This window comes from Cherax quadricarinatus, chromosome 2 (genome assembly GCF_038502225.1).
Source record: "Cherax quadricarinatus isolate ZL_2023a chromosome 2, ASM3850222v1, whole genome shotgun sequence".
Taxonomy (NCBI): Eukaryota; Metazoa; Arthropoda; class Malacostraca; order Decapoda; family Parastacidae; genus Cherax; species Cherax quadricarinatus.
The window spans coordinates 69,116,753-69,134,370 of NC_091293.1; the positions used below are offsets into that span (position 1 = coordinate 69,116,753).

A 17,618-nucleotide genomic window follows, 5' to 3' on the forward strand; every position below is an offset into this window, starting at 1 on the left:
TGGAGGAATATAGCAAATAATGTTGTTGCAGTGATAACACCAGGAGGCAGCTCTGACGAGAACTCACACACGAGCTTTTAAATCTCTGCACAAAATTCAACTTAAACCAGCAAATAATAGTCTACTAGACTTAAGAATACACTAGGCCTCATCTTCACTAACGATGATGATCTGATATGAAATGTCACCATATCAAAAACAATATACTCAGATCACAACATAATCGAGGTTCAGACACGTATGAGTGGAGCCCCAGACCGACAAAATGAGATTAGTCAAGAGGGAGCCTTCACCAAATTCACTTCAATAACAAGAACATAAAGTGGGACCAAGTAAATCAAGTCCTAAACGATATAAGCTGGGAAGATAGACTAAGAAACGCAGACTCCAACTTATGCCTAGAACAGATTAACTCTGTGACACTCGATGTATGCTCAAGGCTTATTCCTTTAAGAAACAGGAGAAGATGTAAAATAGAAAGAGATAGGCGCTCCCTTTACAGGCGACGGAAAAGAATAACAAAGCGGCTAAAAGAGGCCAATATATCTGAAATGTGAAGGGAGTCACTGGTCACAGAAATAGCAAACATCGAACTTAAGCTAAAGTAATCGCGGGAAGAACTAAAAGCCATAAATGAAATCGAAAGAAACCCAAAGTATTTTCTTATGCCAAATCAAAGTCGAGAACAACATCCAGTATTGGGCCCCTACTTAAACAAGATGGGTCCTACACAGATGACAGCAAGGAAATGAGTGAGCTACTCAAATTCTAATGACTCAGTTTTTAGCAAGCCGCTAACCAGACTGAGAGTCGAAGATCAAAATGAATTTTTTATGAGAGCCACAGAATTTGGTTAACACAAGCCTATCTGATACTATCCTGACGCCAAATGACTTCGAACAGGCGATAAATGACATGTCCATGCACTCTGCCCCAGGGCCAGACTCATGGAACTCCGTGTTCATCAAGAACTGCAAGAAGCCCCTATCACGAGCATTTACCATCCTATGGAGAGGGAGCATGGACACGGGGGTCGTCCCACAGTTACTAAAAACAACAGACATAGCCCCACTCCACAAAGGGGGAAGTAAAGCAATAGCAAAGAACTACAGACCGATAGTACTAACATCCCATATCATAAAATCTTTGAAAGGGTCCTAAGAAGAAAGATCACCACCCATCTAGATACCCATCAATTACACAACCCAGGGCAACATGGGTTTAGAGCAGGTCGCTCCTGTCTGTCCCAACTACTGGATCACTACGACAAGGTCCTAGATGCACTAGAAGACAAAAAGAATGCAGATATAATATATACAGACGTTGCAAAAGCCTTCGACAAGTGTGACCATGGCGTAATAGCGCACAAAATGGGTGCTAAAGGAATAACAGGAAAAGTTGGTAGATGGATCTATAATTTCCTCACAAACAGAAAACAAAGAGTAGTAGTCAACAGAGTAAAGTCTGAGGCGGCTACCGTGAAAAGCTGTTCCACAAGGCACAGTACTCGCTCCCATCTTGTTTCTCATCCTCATATCTGACATAGACAAGGATGTCAGTCACAGCACCGTGTCTTCCTTTGCAGATGACACCCGAATCTGCATGACAGTGTCTTCCATTGCAGACACTGCAAGGCTCCAGGCGGACATCAACCAAATCTTTCAGTGGGCTGCAGAAAACAATATGAAGTTCAACGATGAGAAATTTCAATTACTCCGATATGTTAAACATGAGGAAATTAAAACTTATCAGAGTACAAAACAAATTCCGGCCACAAAATAGGGCGAACCAACGTCAAAGTCCTGGGAGTGATCATGTCGGAGGATCTCACCTCTGCTAGAAATTGACAGGATGGATAATGACAACCTTCAAAACTAGGGATGTCAAAACATGATGACACTCTTCAGGTCGCTTCTTCAATCTAGGCTGGAATATTGCTGCACACTAACAGCACCTTTCAAGGCAGGTGAAATTGCTAACCTAGAAAATGTACAGAGAACCTTCACGGCGCGCATAACGGAGATAAAACACCTCAATTACTGGGAGCGCTTGAAGTTCCTGAACCTGTACTCCCTGGAACGCAGGCGGGAGAGATACATGATTATATACATCACTACAACACTCGCCAGACAATTCCAATTCCTGACAACTCTGTGACTAAAGAAATACTTCCTAACATCCCTTTGACTCATCTGAGTCTTCAACTTCCAATTGTGACCCAATCTCTGGAACATCCTGTCTCTGTACGCCTTGTCTATTCCTTGCAGTATCCTGTCTCCCCTAACCCTCCTGTCCTGCCGGCATCTACATACCTGGAGTTTACCTGGAGAGAGTTCCGGGGGTCAACGCCCCTGCGGCCCGGTCTGTGACCAGGCCTCCTGGTGGATCAGAGCCTGATCAACCAGGCTGTTGCTGCTGGCTGCACGCAAACCAACGTACGAGCCACAGCCCGGCTGGTCAGGAACCGACTTTAGGTGCTTGTCCAGTGCCAGCTTGAAGACTGCCAGGGGTCTGTTGGTAATCCCCCTTATGTGTGCTGGGAGGCAGTTGAACAGTCTCGAGCCCCTGACACTTATTGTATGGTCTCTTAACGTGCTAGTGACACCCCTGCTTTTCATTGGGGGGATGCTGCATCGTCTGCCAAGTCTTTTGCTTTCGTAGTGAGTGATTTCCGTGTGTAAGTTCGGTACTAGTCCCTCTAGGATTTTCCAGGTGTATATAATCATGTATCTCTCCCGCCTGTATTCCAGGGAATACAGGTTCAGGAACCTCAAGCGCTCCCAGTAATTGAGGTGTTTCATCTCCGTTATGCGCGCAGTTAAGGTTCTCTGTACATTTTCTAGGTCAGCAATTTCACCTGCCTTGAAAGGTGCTGTTAGTGTGCAGCAATATTCCAGCCTAGATAGAACAAGTGACCTGAAGAGTGTCATCATGGGCTTGGCCTCCCTAGTTTTGAAGGTTCTCATTATCCATCCTGTCATTTTTCTAGCAGATGCGATTGATACAATGTTATGGTCCTTGAAGGTGAGATCCTCCGACATGATCACTCCCAGGTCTTTGACGTTGGTGTTTCGTTCTATTTTGTGGCCAGAATTTGTTTTGTACTCTGATGAAGATTTAATTTCCTCGAGTTTACCATATCTGAATAATTGAAATTTCTCATCGTTGAACTTCATATTGTTTTCTGCAGCCCACTGAAAGATTTGGTTGATGTCCGCCTGGAGCCTTGCAGTGTCTGCAATGGAAGACACTGTCATGCAGATTCGGGTGTCATCTGCAAAGGAAGACACGGTGCTGTGGCTGACATCCTTGTCTATGTCGGATATGAGGATGAGGAACAAGATGGGAGCGAGTACTGTGCCTTGTGGAACAGAGCTTTTCACCGTAGCTGCCTCGGACTTTACTCTGTTGACGACTACTCTCTGTGTTCTGTTAGTGAGGAAATTATAGATCCATCGACCGACTTTTCCTGTTATCCCTTTAGCACGCATTTTGTGCGCTATTACGCCATGGTCACACTTGTCGAAGGCTTTTGCAAAGTCTGTATATATTACATCAGCATTCTTTTTATCTTTTAGTGCATTTAGGACCTTGTCGTAGTGATCCAATAGTTGAGACAGACAGGAGCGACCTGTTCTAAACCCATGTTGCCCTGGGTTGTGTAACTGATGGGTTTCTAGATGGGTGGTGATCTTGCTTGTTAGGACCCTTTCAAAGATTTTTATGATATGGGATGTTAGTGCTATCGGTCTGTAGTTCTTTGCTGTTGCTTTACTGCCCCCTTTGTGGAAAGATTAATAATAACCAGTTTCGAAGAATAGTTACCAGGAAGGAGACTGATGTAATTTATTTTTTTTTACAATACAAGGATTACTAACTGACATCCATGACATACTACTATATAGAAAGCTGCTTGTTATGCAGAGCATTTCAGGCAAATTAGGTCAGTTTTGTCCCAGGATGCGACCCACACCAGTCGACTAACACCCAGATACCAATTTTAAACTGATGGGTGAACATGAACAGGGACAGCAGGTGTCTTATGGAAACATGTTCTTAATATTTTCTAGCCATACTGGAGGAGATTTGAACCCCGAACCTCAGTGTGTGAGCCGAGTGCGCTAGCAATCGAGCTATGGGACACCCTAAATTGATATTGACAAACTGGTTTAAAAAGACAAGTGATGAAACACTATGGCATATTTATCGGAAAACATTTCAGTCCTGGGACAGTGATCACGGTCTCAGCGTTTCATCACATCATTTTAAATCGCATACAGATAGAAATCTTTATTTCAAATTACTACATTAAACATATAATAATCTGAGGGGCCCATAGGACTCACAGCATTTTGAACAACATAATGTGGTTGTTGTGGGGGAAACGTCTCACCTTGCACTTGCAGGTCACACATTTGTAGTAACCAATAGATGTCAACCTAGGATGCCACTCGGCACCATTCTCATACAGTGCCTGAAAGGGAAAAGAACATTTCTGTCCTTAGAATATTTATGAAGACAAAATCAATTCCATGAATTTCAGGTCTCTTTTCAAAGTATAAATCATGACTGCTTCAAGTCATTCCAAAGCTGGGTCCCTGAACGTGCAGATGTTCACTACAACGAACACAGACTCAGCCACTCAATCATATATTCATAAACTTCCAATTTCATACAACGATATTCCTTGCTCGGATTATTTTTCAGTACTCTCACAATAACTGTAAAACTGCTGGCAACACCATTGGTCTGAGTTGGAACAACAAATTGTTTTCTATCAAACTCCAGTTAAGTTTCCGGCCAATTTACCACCAGTGTTGAATTTGGGAAGCAACACTCTGACGATTATGAATCAGACACGCTTGACTCACACATGCCACAGGGAGAAATGCCCGGCACCTCTCTTTTGCAAACTGCCAGGTCATAGTATCAGTTTGTTGTATCTTAATAGGCTATCCTATCTGTCGAAGACCATATAGAATTCACTTCTGACACGTACTACTCCTTGGCATCGTCACTAACTGACATCCTTTCCAAATGTCCCGCTTGTAGTGCAAACTCACTCATTGACTTTTTTGACAGAAATTAACCTATTGCACCAACTATAACTTCACTGTTGCACTGACACCCACTTCCACTAATCTCTGCCCCTCACACACACACACACTGTTGCGTGAACCACTCAGGCTTAACACGTTTTAATAGAAAAAATAATAATAATCTTTTTACCCATTAATGCATTCAATACAGTCCACACCACATGATATATTTATTATTAATGTATTATAAAATCTTGCAGTATTTCTAACTGTGGAGGAAAATGAGCTCTAAAACACCCTCCAGGTATTATGTGGTCTTGAGAGGTGCAGGTCTGGTAAAGAAGGCAGCTGTAGAAACAGTAAGTTTCTACACACTATGTTAATAAGTATCCAGGGATTTAATAATTTCACTAAACTAGACATCAGCTTCACCTTCTCATCTAATACATGATTCATATTTTAATCTTCGATGTTTTGGCTATGTACTTATGGTCTGGGAACTCGAATATGAAATAAAGTAGCAATCATTCTGAATATTTTATAAATATTTATTTTAAGTACTCATCCTTAATTTACATTGTGCTCATGACAGCTGAAACAAATTTTTTCCATCAGAGCAAATTCTCTGCTGAGCCAGAAATACAAGTTTGACAAATAATCACACTTTTTTTCCATAATGTGAGAGATGAATCTGCCCCATCCTATATTGCATGATAAAGTGCTTACCCAATTATTTATTAAACATCCACCTCCTCTGCGAATATTGTTCCGTTGTTCCTCTTCTGTCATTATGTCTCCTTCATTAACCATCCCTGGCTGGGCTGTAGGCAGAGGTGCCTCAGGTCTAGGGGTTCGGCATTTAGCACAGCAAGAATCTGGCTGCTGCTCCATGTCATCAGGACCACAGAGAAGGGGTGGGCAAGGGAACCGAGAGCAGTTAACCACTGGTTGTCCATTAGAATTCAGCTGGAGTGAAAGGAAAAGATCATTAGATAAAATCGGTCTGGTGAAACTTTCAAACTTTTTCCCTTGAATACTAAAGCAGTACGGATAATACACAAATGTCACTCCACAAAATTCATTTGGAAATAAGATGAAAGTATAAACGAAGGACAGAAACATGCTTACAGACTTACCACACAGGCGCAGGAGACACACTTGTCAAAGCCTTTTGGGGTAAGGAAAGGATGCCATTTTGCTCCCAAGAATTGCTTTTGATTATTTAGCTCACACATTTTATTTTCTTCTGAAACAGCATTACCACCTGCAAAATAAACGAAGCTGCACATAAAGGAACCAAAAAATAAAGGTTATTTTCTATCAGTATTGCATGCGAGGGATATTCCTTGACAGTTACGGAAGCCTCTTCACCAAATTAATTTAAGCTACCCTCCTCTTCCTTCAATCATTCCTCGTTGCTTCTTAATTTTCATGGACTGATTGACTTTTTGCAGTTCCACATGAACATAAAATTAGTAAATTACATGGTTGATGTTAAGTTACTATATATCTCATATGAATATATTGGCAAGTGAATTCCATAAAAAAATAGGTCACTCTTGATGGGTTGTACAGTACTGTTCTTAGAGTAAAATATCCAAATTAAAAAAAAAAATAATCTTTTACAAGATAGGTCTAAAATCCAACAGTAAACATAAAGTATAACAAAATATTTTAATGGTGCCACCATAAAGGATAAACTCATGTATGGCATTTGGGTAAATGTTTGTATCATACGTCTGTCTCTGTAAACAGTTAGCATTTATGACAAAAGAGAATGAATGGCAACTCAAACTCACTCAAAATTAATGGTAGATAACAAAAAACTGTCCTTCCTGTGGATGTGTGCAACAGCTCTTTGATTAGTCGAGATTAAAGTCTTTCAATCTAGGACTTCAAAACGTCTACTGCACATACAAAAGAACTATATCATTTTTACATTTCATCTATTTGGCATTGTTTGGCAATATAAGCAGAATACAACTCAGGAAATCATAATAACACGATTACAAACAAATCATGGAATGGATGGGGCAAGTCCTAAAATTCACAGCCAGTGCAATAACCACTCGGCCAGCTGGCTCTAATAAGATTGATCCAATTAGGTATATTTCTATACACCATAGGGAAGTTAGCATGGGCCCCACTATAATCACAAATCCAGCACAGCACCTAACTTCTAATCTTTGACCGTCACTCAAGAATTTGGGTCTCCAAGTGTTAGCTGAATTATGTTTGAGAAGGTTAGTAAATTAATTGTCAAAGAGAACAGTAGGAGGATACCACTGATTGCCTTCAAAAATGTGTATCTAGGCTCTGGTACCATACAATGAGGGCAGGATAATAACTCAGCCTCCCTGGGTGGAGACATCCAGTCTACACTCCAAGAGGGCGGCACCCTACATTGGAGCATGGAGGAAAATGGGTATCCTCATTCAACTATATAACTATATAACCCAGGAATGAATCAAGCCGCTACAAAAAAACGTAGCACAGATCTTGCTCCTCACTGTGAAGATCCAAGGGAAGTTCACTGAAGTCAACACAAATTCTCAAAAAGGTCATGCTCCAGCAAACAGAGCAACGAAGGGCAGACTTCAGTAGGCCTGACAGATATACTCAAGGCCTGAGTCGCAGAGGGCTACATATAGATGAAATATGGATCATTGATCCACTTTCAATAAGCAGTACAAAAACAGTTTAAAAATGTTTAGTGTCAGCAGTACATTTATTCTGTGGTTCTTAAGATGAATCCACGTTGAGAACCATCGCCTTAAATGTCAGTTGGTTTTAGGGAACAAACATGCTATGAAAGAGTACAGAGAAAGGAAGCCTCTGCGCCCAAGATTAAGTAAACTGCATGGCTATCATCTCGCAGGTAAAAACCCAGTAGCCATCATCAGAATCCCAATCAGTGATATTGCCCACAGCCACCTGCAGACGGCAATCTCGGGAGTAAATGCTGATCAGTATATTGCAAGGTCATCCACATATGAGGGAACTTTGAAGCTACTGGGGACAACGCCGACCACAGCATCTATTGTAGAATCCACCCCCTTGAAAGGAAACTATGTACCGAGAGGAGCAAGACAAACTCCTGTCTCACTAAAAATGCTGTAAAGAATGGAACAGTCGACCCTGCAGTCATAAGTGATGAGGACAGACAAAAGCACCATACTGCCATGTAGTCATTAACAAACTAAGGGAAAAAAAACACCAAGATATAAAGGAAGCTGGTGAAAGCCACCTGGGTGTCGCCAGCCAACCTGTCCAAAGAATCTATAGTCAACTATAACTTAATACAGCAGCACTGCTAAAAAAAAAAAGAGTTTGATTCCAGGTACCAAACCAGGTGAACACCTCAAATACTCTCCAGGAGCTGCATTACTGCACCTTAGTCATGAGATCAACCAACAATCTGCAGTACTCAGAAGTTCTGTTCCAGCACGAGTACGACGTGGAGCACAAGTACTGCTACCTGCAGAGTTCACAATTCTACTACGAAAATACACAAGGCTTGTAAAACTTCAGTGAGGCAGGTAAGAGGCAATGTAAAAATACAGAATGAACCACCAGATGTAGTATACACAAACTTTGCGAAAGCCTTCGACAAGTGTGACCATGGTGTAAGAGCACACAATATACATGATAAAGGAATAACAGGAAAAGTTGGTAGATGGATCTATAACTTCTTAACAAACAGAACACAAAGGGTAAGAGTAAACAGAGTAAAGTCTGAGACAGTCACAGCAAAAATTTCTGTTCACTGCAAGGCAAAGTACTCGGCTCCATCCTGTTCGTTATCCTCATATTTGACATAGACAGAGATGTAAGCCACGGCACCATGTCTTCATTTGTGGATGACACCCGAATTTCCATGAGAAATGTCATCCATCAATGACACTGAAAGACTCCCAGCGGACACCAACCAAATCTTTGAATGGGCTGCAGAAAACAATATGAAGTTCAATGAAGAGAAATTTCAATTATTCCGATATGGAAAACTTGAGGAAATTAAAAGTATATCGAAGTATAAAACAAATTCCAATCACACAATAGAGTGTAAAACTAATGTGAAAGACATAAGAGTGATAATGTCAGAGGATCTCACTTTCAAAGATCACAATAATGTGTTCACCACATCTTCTAGGAAAATCATAGGGATGCCAAGCCCATGATTCTCTTCAGATCGCTTGTTCTCTATAAGCTGGAACATTGCTGCACACTAATGGTCCCTTTCAAAGCAGGTGAAATTGCAGACCTGGAGAATGTACAGAGAACTTTCATGGCACATACAAGTATGATAAAGCACCTAAACTTCAGGTAAATGGATGAAGTCCCTTGATCTGTACTCCTTGGAATGCAGGCAAGAGAGGTACATGATAATGTACACTTGGAAAATCCTAGAGGGACTAGTCCCAAATTTGCACATGAAAAATCACTCCCTATGAAAGCAAAAGACTTGGCAGGAGATGCAACATCCTCCAAATGAAAAGCAGGGGAAACACGAGCGCACTAAGAGACACCACAATAAATGTCAGGGGCCCAAGACTGTTAAACTGCCTCCTGGCATACATAAGGGGGATTATAAATAGACCCCCGCATGTCTTCATGAAGGCACTGGACAGGCACCTAAAGTCAGTACCTGACCAGCCAGGCTGTGGTTCGTACGTCAGTTTGCATATGGCCAACAGTAACAGCCTGGTTGATCAGGCTCTGATCCACCGCGGGGCTTGGTCACAGACCAGGCCGCAGGGGCACTGATCCCCAAAACCCTCTCCAGGTATACCCTTCTCACAAAATGTTGAGGGAGACCCCTAGAGGATGTACATGTAGAAGTCCACTCGGGGATAACACAATTTCCCCGAGAGTTTACAGATGTTATTATACACGTTGCCTGAAGATGACGATGAATTCTCCCCCGCATATACAGAACCCAGTGCTAGATCACATTTAGCACAAGTAAATCTTTTCTGGGATTATATATATATATATATATATATATATATATATATATATATATATATATATATATATATATATATATATATATATATATATATATATATATATATATATATATATATATATATATATATATATATATATATATATATATATATATATATATATATATATATATATATATATATATATATATATATATATATATATATATATATATATATATATATATATATATATATATATATATATATATATATATATATATATATATATATACATGCAATAAGATCAAAGTAAACAGGTGATATCAGAATATGCAAAACAACCACTGTGAAAGAATAGTGAAATTCCAAGCACTTTCGTGACTTCTCACATTATCAAGGAACCATAAAAACAATACATCAAAGGAAGGCATATAAAGGGTCAAGACTACACCTCAAAGTGGTAAAAGTCTCGAACTAAGACTAAAACAAAGTAAATATAGCATTAGAAATGGGTAAGATTCTAATGCTCTGTTTATTCATGTGAGAAAATTTAACCGTCCAATTGATTTTCAAAAGGTTGAGAGAAAGTCGTATCAAGCAAGTCAATGGTCGACAGGAATATGTTTGAAACATTTTTCACAAAAAAGCAGTTTTGAAAATAATATGAATCGCCACCCATCTAGATACCCATCAATTACACAACCCAGGGCAACATGAGTTGAGAGCAGGTCGCTCCTGTCTGTCCCAACTATTGGATCACTACGACAAGGTCTTAGATGCACTAGAAGACAAAAAGAATGCTGATGTAATATATACAGACTTTGCAAAAAGCCTTCGACAAGTGTGACCATGGCGTAATAGCGCACAAAATGCGTGCTAAAGGAATAACAGGAAAAGTTGGTCGATGGATCTATAATTTCCTCACAAACAGAACACAAAGAGTAGTAGTCAACAGAGTAAAGTCTGAGGCAGCTACGGTGAAAAGCTCTGTTCCACAAGGCACAGTACTCGCTCCCATCTTGTTTCTCATCCTCATATCTGACATAGACAAGGATGTCAGCCACAGCACCGTGTCTTCCTTTGCAGATGACACCCGAATCTGCATGACAGTGTCTTCCATTGCAGACACTGCAACTCCAGGCGGACATCAACCAAATCTTTCAGTGGGCTGCAGAAAACAATATGAAGTTCAACGATGAGAAATTTCAATTACTCAGTTATGGTAAACATGAGGAAATTAAAACTTTATCAGAGTATAAAACAAATTCCAGCCACAAAATAGAGCGAAAAAAACGTCAAAGACCTGGGAGTGATCATGTCGGAGGATCTCACCTTCATGGACCATAACATTGTATGAATCGCATCTGCTAGAAAAATGACAGGATGGATAATGAGAACCTTCAAAACTAGGGATGCCAAGCCCATGATGACACTCTTCAGGTCGCTTGTTCTATCTAGGCTGGAATATTGCTGCACACTAACAGCACCTTTTCAAGGCAGGTGAAATTGCTGACCTAGAAAATGTACAGAGAACCTTCACGGCACTCATAACGGAGAAAAAACATCTCAGTTACTGGGAGCGCTTGAAGTTCCTGAACCTGTACTCCCTGGAATGCAGGCAGGAGAGATACATGATTATATACACCTGGAAAATCCTAGAGGGACTAGTACCGAACTTGCACACGAAAATCACTCACTATGAAAGCAAAAGACTCGGCAGACGATGCAACATCCCCTCAATGAAAAGCAGGTGTGTCACTAGCACGTTAAGAGACAACACAATAAGTGTCAGGGGCCCAAGACTGTTCAACTGCCTCCCAGCATACATAAGGGGGATTACCAACAGACCCCTGACAGTCTTCAAGCAGGCACTGGACAAGCACCTAAAGTCGGTACCTGACCAGCCGGGCTGTGGCTCGTACGTTGGATTGCGTGCAGCCAGCGGTAACAGCCTGATTAATCAGGCCCTGATCCACCATGAGGCCTGGTCACAGACCGGGCAGCGGGGGCGTTGACACCTAGAACTCTCTCCAGGTAAACTCCAGGTAATTTCCTCTGGTTTACATAAATTAGATTCATTTATAATTAATAAAATTTGGGAAGAATTTAATAATACATTAAACAAATAATAAATCTTAATTCTTGGGTAGAGTACTAGGTTTGGGCAAATATTTTGTTAGTGGGATGGACTGTGAAGAACCTGCCTAGTATGGGCCAACAGGCCTGCTGCAGTGTTCCTCCTTTCTTATGAGTCTGGTGTCGTCACGTGTCAGGTGTTTCTTTGTTGTGGGATGTGATGGTGAGGTGTAGTCTTGACCCTTTATTTGCCTTCCTTTGATGTATTGTTTTTATGGTTCCTTGATAATGTGAAAAGTCACGAAAGTGCTTGGAATTTTACTATTCTTTCACAGTGTTTATATATATATATATATATATATATATATATATATATATATATATATATATATATATATATATATATATATATATAGGTAGTAGGTTGGTAGACAGCAACCGCCCAGGGAGGTACTACCGTCCTGCCAAGTGAGTGTAAAACGAAAGCCTGTAATTGTTTTACATGATGGTAGGATTGCTGGTGTCCTTTTTTCTGTCTCATGAACATGCAAGATTTCAGGTACGTCTTGCTACTTCTACTTACACTTAGGTCACACTACACATACATGTACAAGCACATATATACACACCCCTCTGGGTTTTCTTCTATTTTCTTTCTAGTTCTTATTCTTGTTTATTTCCTCTTATCTCCATGGGGAAGTGGAACAGAATTCTTCCTCCGTAAGCCATGCGTGTTGTAAGAGGCAACTAAAATGCCGGGAGCAAGGGGCTAGTAACCTCTTCTCCTGTATATATTACTAAATGTAAAAGGAGAAACTTTCGTTTTTCCTTTTGGGCCACCCCGCCTCGGTGGGATACGGCCGGTGTGGTGTGAAAGAAAGAAAGATATATATATATATATATATATATATATATATATATATATATATATATATATATATATATATATATATATATATATATATATATATATATATATGAGGTGTGAGTGACGCATATATATATATATATATATATATATATATATATATATATATATATATATATATATATATGCAATAAGATCACAGTAAACAGGTGATTTCAGAATATGCAAAACAACCACTGTGAAAGAACATAGAAATTCCAAGCACTTTCGTGACTACTCACATTATCAAGGAACTATGAAAGTAAAGCATCAAAGGAAGGTATATAAGGGGTCTAGCCAACACCTCACTATCAGATCCCACAACAGTTAAACACCTGACGCGCGACTCATAAGAAAGGGAACACTGCAGCAGGCCCGACGGCCCAACTAGACAGGTCCTTCACACAACCCACCAACAAACTATTCTACCCAAGAAATAAGAAATTTTAAAAATTATTATTTGTCCAGTGTATTATTAAATTCTTCCCAAATTCTATTAATTATAAATGGATCTAATTTATATAAACCCAAGGAAATATTCATATTATTGTCAAAACTGCTTTTTATGAAACAAGATTCAATTATATTCCTGTCGACCATGGACTTGCTTGATACTACTTTCTCAACTTTTTGAAAATCAATTGGATGGTTAAAATCTCTTACATGAATAAATAGAGCATTGGAATCTTGTCCAGTTCTAATGCTATATTTATGTTGTTTTAATCTTAGTTCGAGATTTTTACCAGTTTGACCGTAATAAACTTTATCGCAAATTTTACAAGGAATCTTATAGACACATCCATCAGCATTTTGGGGGGAATTCTTTATCAAAAGTTTTTTTACTGTATCAAGATTTTTTAATGCAACTTTAATATTAAAAGTCTTAAGAAGAGAAGGCATATCAACCAAGTTTTCATGGTAAGGGAGAAGCAACATATTTTTAGTTGAATAAGGCTGGTTATCCCTTTTTGGATTGTAAAAAGTATTTCTAGCAACTTTAAAAGATTTATCAATTACATTTCTTGGGTATTTCAAATCATTACCTATTTCATAAATTTTGGATATTTCCTCATCTATGAACTCAGGACTACAAATTCGTAAAGCTCTCAAAAACATTGATGAGAAAACAGACAGTTTAACTCTATCTTGATGTGAAGAATAATAGTGGACATAAGAACAGTTATTTGTAGGTTTTCTGTAAATTTTAAATTTGAATTCATTATTACCCTTAATAATTAAAACATCTAGAAAAGGCAATGAGTTATTTTCTTCAAACTCAACAGTAAAGTTTATAGAATGGGCTAAGCTATTTAATTTTCCAAGGAAATGGTGTATATCTACATTTTTGGGCATAAGACACAAAATATCATCAACATATCTGAACCATTTAGCTCTATTACGGAGGATTGTGTTAAGCAGCCTTGTTTCAAAAAATTCCATGTATAGGTTACTAAGAACAGGTGAAAGAGGATTTCCCATTGCCATACCAATGGGAATACAAATTTTGCATCAACAATGCAAAGTTTAATAAGTTTAATGATAGTAAGAACTGGCAATGGTAAATCATAGTTAACGAGTTCTTCAGATAAGAAACTTAATAAATCATCAACAGGAACTTTCGTAAACAAGGAAGTAACATCAAAACTAACCATGTTAAAATCATTTAAGTCAGTCAAGGAGCTTAATTTATCAACTAAATCTATGTTGTTTTTAACATTAAAGTTAGAAATTTAGCCAACAATAGGGCTCAAAATGTCAACAAGCCATTTGGATAATTTATATGAAACTGATCCTATGGAGCTAATAATTGGTCTGACTGGATTCCCTGGTTTGTGTTTTTATTAGTCCATACATGTAAGGTAAAGATGGATTAGTGGAAGTAAATTGTTTGATTAATTCATCTTTGCCTTTCAGTAGAAGTTTTATTGTTTTATTGAAATTGCTGTTAACGGTTTCTAGGGGATTTTTTCTAAGTTTAGAATAGGTTTCAGTATCATCTAAGAGATTATTCATTTTTTCTTGGTAATCATTTTCTTTCATAATTACTATTGCATTTATTTTGTCTGCTTTAGTAAGGCGCAAATTTTTATTGTTATTAAGTGTATCATAAGACTTAAAGAATCTTTGAGGGCAATTGGGAATGTTTGGTTTTAACATAGAGCAATATACCATTCCCTTACTAATATTAATTTCATCAGGGAATAAATCAGAAAATTATTCAAAGTTACAAAAGGCTTTTGCAATTTCAACATTATTAAGTTTTTTTGAAGTTGCAAAACTTAGGCTAAAACCTAGAGCAGCAGTTGTATTTTTATTTAATATTTCATCTGATAAGTTAATTACAAAATTGTTATTAGCATGCTTTGTCCAATCACTGTTTTCAATTAAAATGTCTAATTTTCTTTGTAGTTTGTTTTTGAGTTCATTACAAATTCTTCTGAGTTTATTATAGCAATGATCCAACATACTGTGTTTCCATTCTGATGGAATGGCCTGATTAAAAGAGTATTTTTTCTCTCAATATTTTGAATGCTTCCTTCTCCTGTATTTTAGTAATTTCAATATGTTTCTGAAGAATAATTCTCATAAAATCATCAAAAGGACATGAGAGATCGTCCTTTTGATGATTTTATGAGAATTATTCTTCAGAAACATATTGAAATTACTAAAATACAGGAGAAGGAAGCATTCAAAATATTGAGAAACAAAAAATTCTCTTTTAATCAGGCCATTCCATCAGAATGGAAACACAGTATGTTGGATCATTGCTATAATAAACTCAGAAGAATTTGTAATGAACTCAAAAACAAACTACAAAGAAAATTAGACATTTTAATTGAAAATAGTGATTGGACAAAGCATGCTAATAACACTAATGCCCAAAACAGTGTTGCAGCAACATAAAAGAAAAATTCTTCGTTTCTATATAGCCTATTATATGATTAGAGTACAAATAGGCCTATACAGGGAAAATCATTGATTTTGATGATGTGATAGAAGATTTTGCAGGACTGAAGGCAAGGAAATGAAAGATCAGATTCACTGAGATGTTACTTGTACTCAAGGTCAAATGTAAGATCAGATTCACTGAGATGTTACATGTACTCAAGGTCAAATGTAAGATCAGATTCACTGAGATGTTACCTGTACTCAAGGTCAAATGTAAGATCAGATTCACTGAGATGTTACCTGTACTCAAGGTCAAATGTAAGATCAGATACACTGAGATGTTACCTGTACTCAAGGTCAAATGTAAGATCAGATACACTGAGATGTTACCTGTACTCAAGGTCAAATGTAAGATCAGATACACTGAGATGTTACCTGTACTCAAGGTCAAATGTAAGATCAGATTCACTGAGATGTTACCTGTACTCAAGGTCAAATGTAAGATCAGATTCACTGAGATGTTACCTGTACTCAAGGTCAAATGCAAGATCAGATTCACTGAGATGTTACCTGTACTCAAGGTCAAATGTAAGATCAGATTCACTGTGATGTTACCTGTACTCATGCAGTAGTGATGTAACTGGTCATGCAGTAGTGACGTAACTGGTCATGCAGTAGTGACGTAACTGGTCATGCAGTAGTGATATAACTGGTCATGCAGTAGTGACGTAACTGGTCATGCAGTAGTGATGTAACTGGTCATACAGTAGTGACGTAACTGGTCATGCAGTAGTGACGTAACTGGTCATGCAGTAGTGACGTAACTGGTCATGCAGTAGTGACGTAACTGGTCATGCAGTAGTGATGTAACTGGTCATGCAGTAGTGATGTAACTGGTCATGCAGTAGTGATGTAACTGGTCATGCAGTAGTGATGTAACTGGTCATGTAGTAGTGACGTAACTGGTCATGCAGTAGTGATGTAACTGGTAATGCAGTAGTGACGTAACTGGTCATGCAGTAGTGATGTAACTGGTCATGCAGTAGTGATGTAACTGGTCATGCAGTAGTGATGTAACTGGTCATGCAGTAGTGATGTAACTGGTCATGCAGTAGTGATGTAACTGGTCATGCAGTAGTGACGTAACTGGTCATGCAGTTGTGATGTAACTGGTCATGCAGTAGTGACGTAACTGGTCATGCAGTAGTGATGTAACTGGTCATGCAATAGTGACGTAATTGGTCATGCAGTAGTGACGTAACTGGTCATGCAATAGTGACGTAACTGGTCATACAGTAGTGACGTAACTGGTCATGCAGTAGTGATGTAATTGGTCATGCAGTAGTGATGTAACTGGTCATGCAGTAGTGATGTAACTGGTCATGCAATAGTGACGTAACTGGTCATGCAATAGTTACGTAACTGGTCATGCAGTAGTGACGTAACTGGTCATGCAGTAGTGATGTAACTAGTCATGCAATAGTGACGTACCTGGTCATGCAGTAGTGACGTAACTGGTCATGCAGTAGTGACGTAACTGGTCATGCAGTAGTGATGTAACTGGTCATGCAGTAGTGATGTAACTGGTCATGCAGTAGTGATGTAACTGGTCATGCAGTAGTGACGTAACTGGTCATGCAGTAGTGATGTAACTGGTCATGCAGTAGTGATGTAACTGGTCATGCAGTAGTGACGTAACTGGTCATGCAGTAGTGATGTAACTGGTCATGCAGTAGTGACGTAACTGCTCATGCA

The 17,618-nt window shown here is 38.8% G+C and overlaps 1 protein-coding gene across 1 annotated transcript in view; it reads right to left on the reverse strand.

Moving 5' to 3' along the window:
• The window catches only part of LOC128697459 (dorsal-ventral patterning protein Sog), a 459,727-nt gene that overhangs the window by 21,276 nt on the left and 420,833 nt on the right, over positions 1-17,618 (reverse strand). Inside the window, exons 8-10 of the mRNA XM_070088902.1 lie at positions 6,176-6,303; positions 5,766-6,005; positions 4,394-4,474 (exon numbers count right to left, since the gene is read on the reverse strand). Of these exons, the coding sequence (XP_069945003.1) occupies positions 4,394-4,474; positions 5,766-6,005; positions 6,176-6,303 (449 nt within the window). The remainder of the gene's footprint in view (positions 1-4,393; positions 4,475-5,765; positions 6,006-6,175; positions 6,304-17,618) is intronic.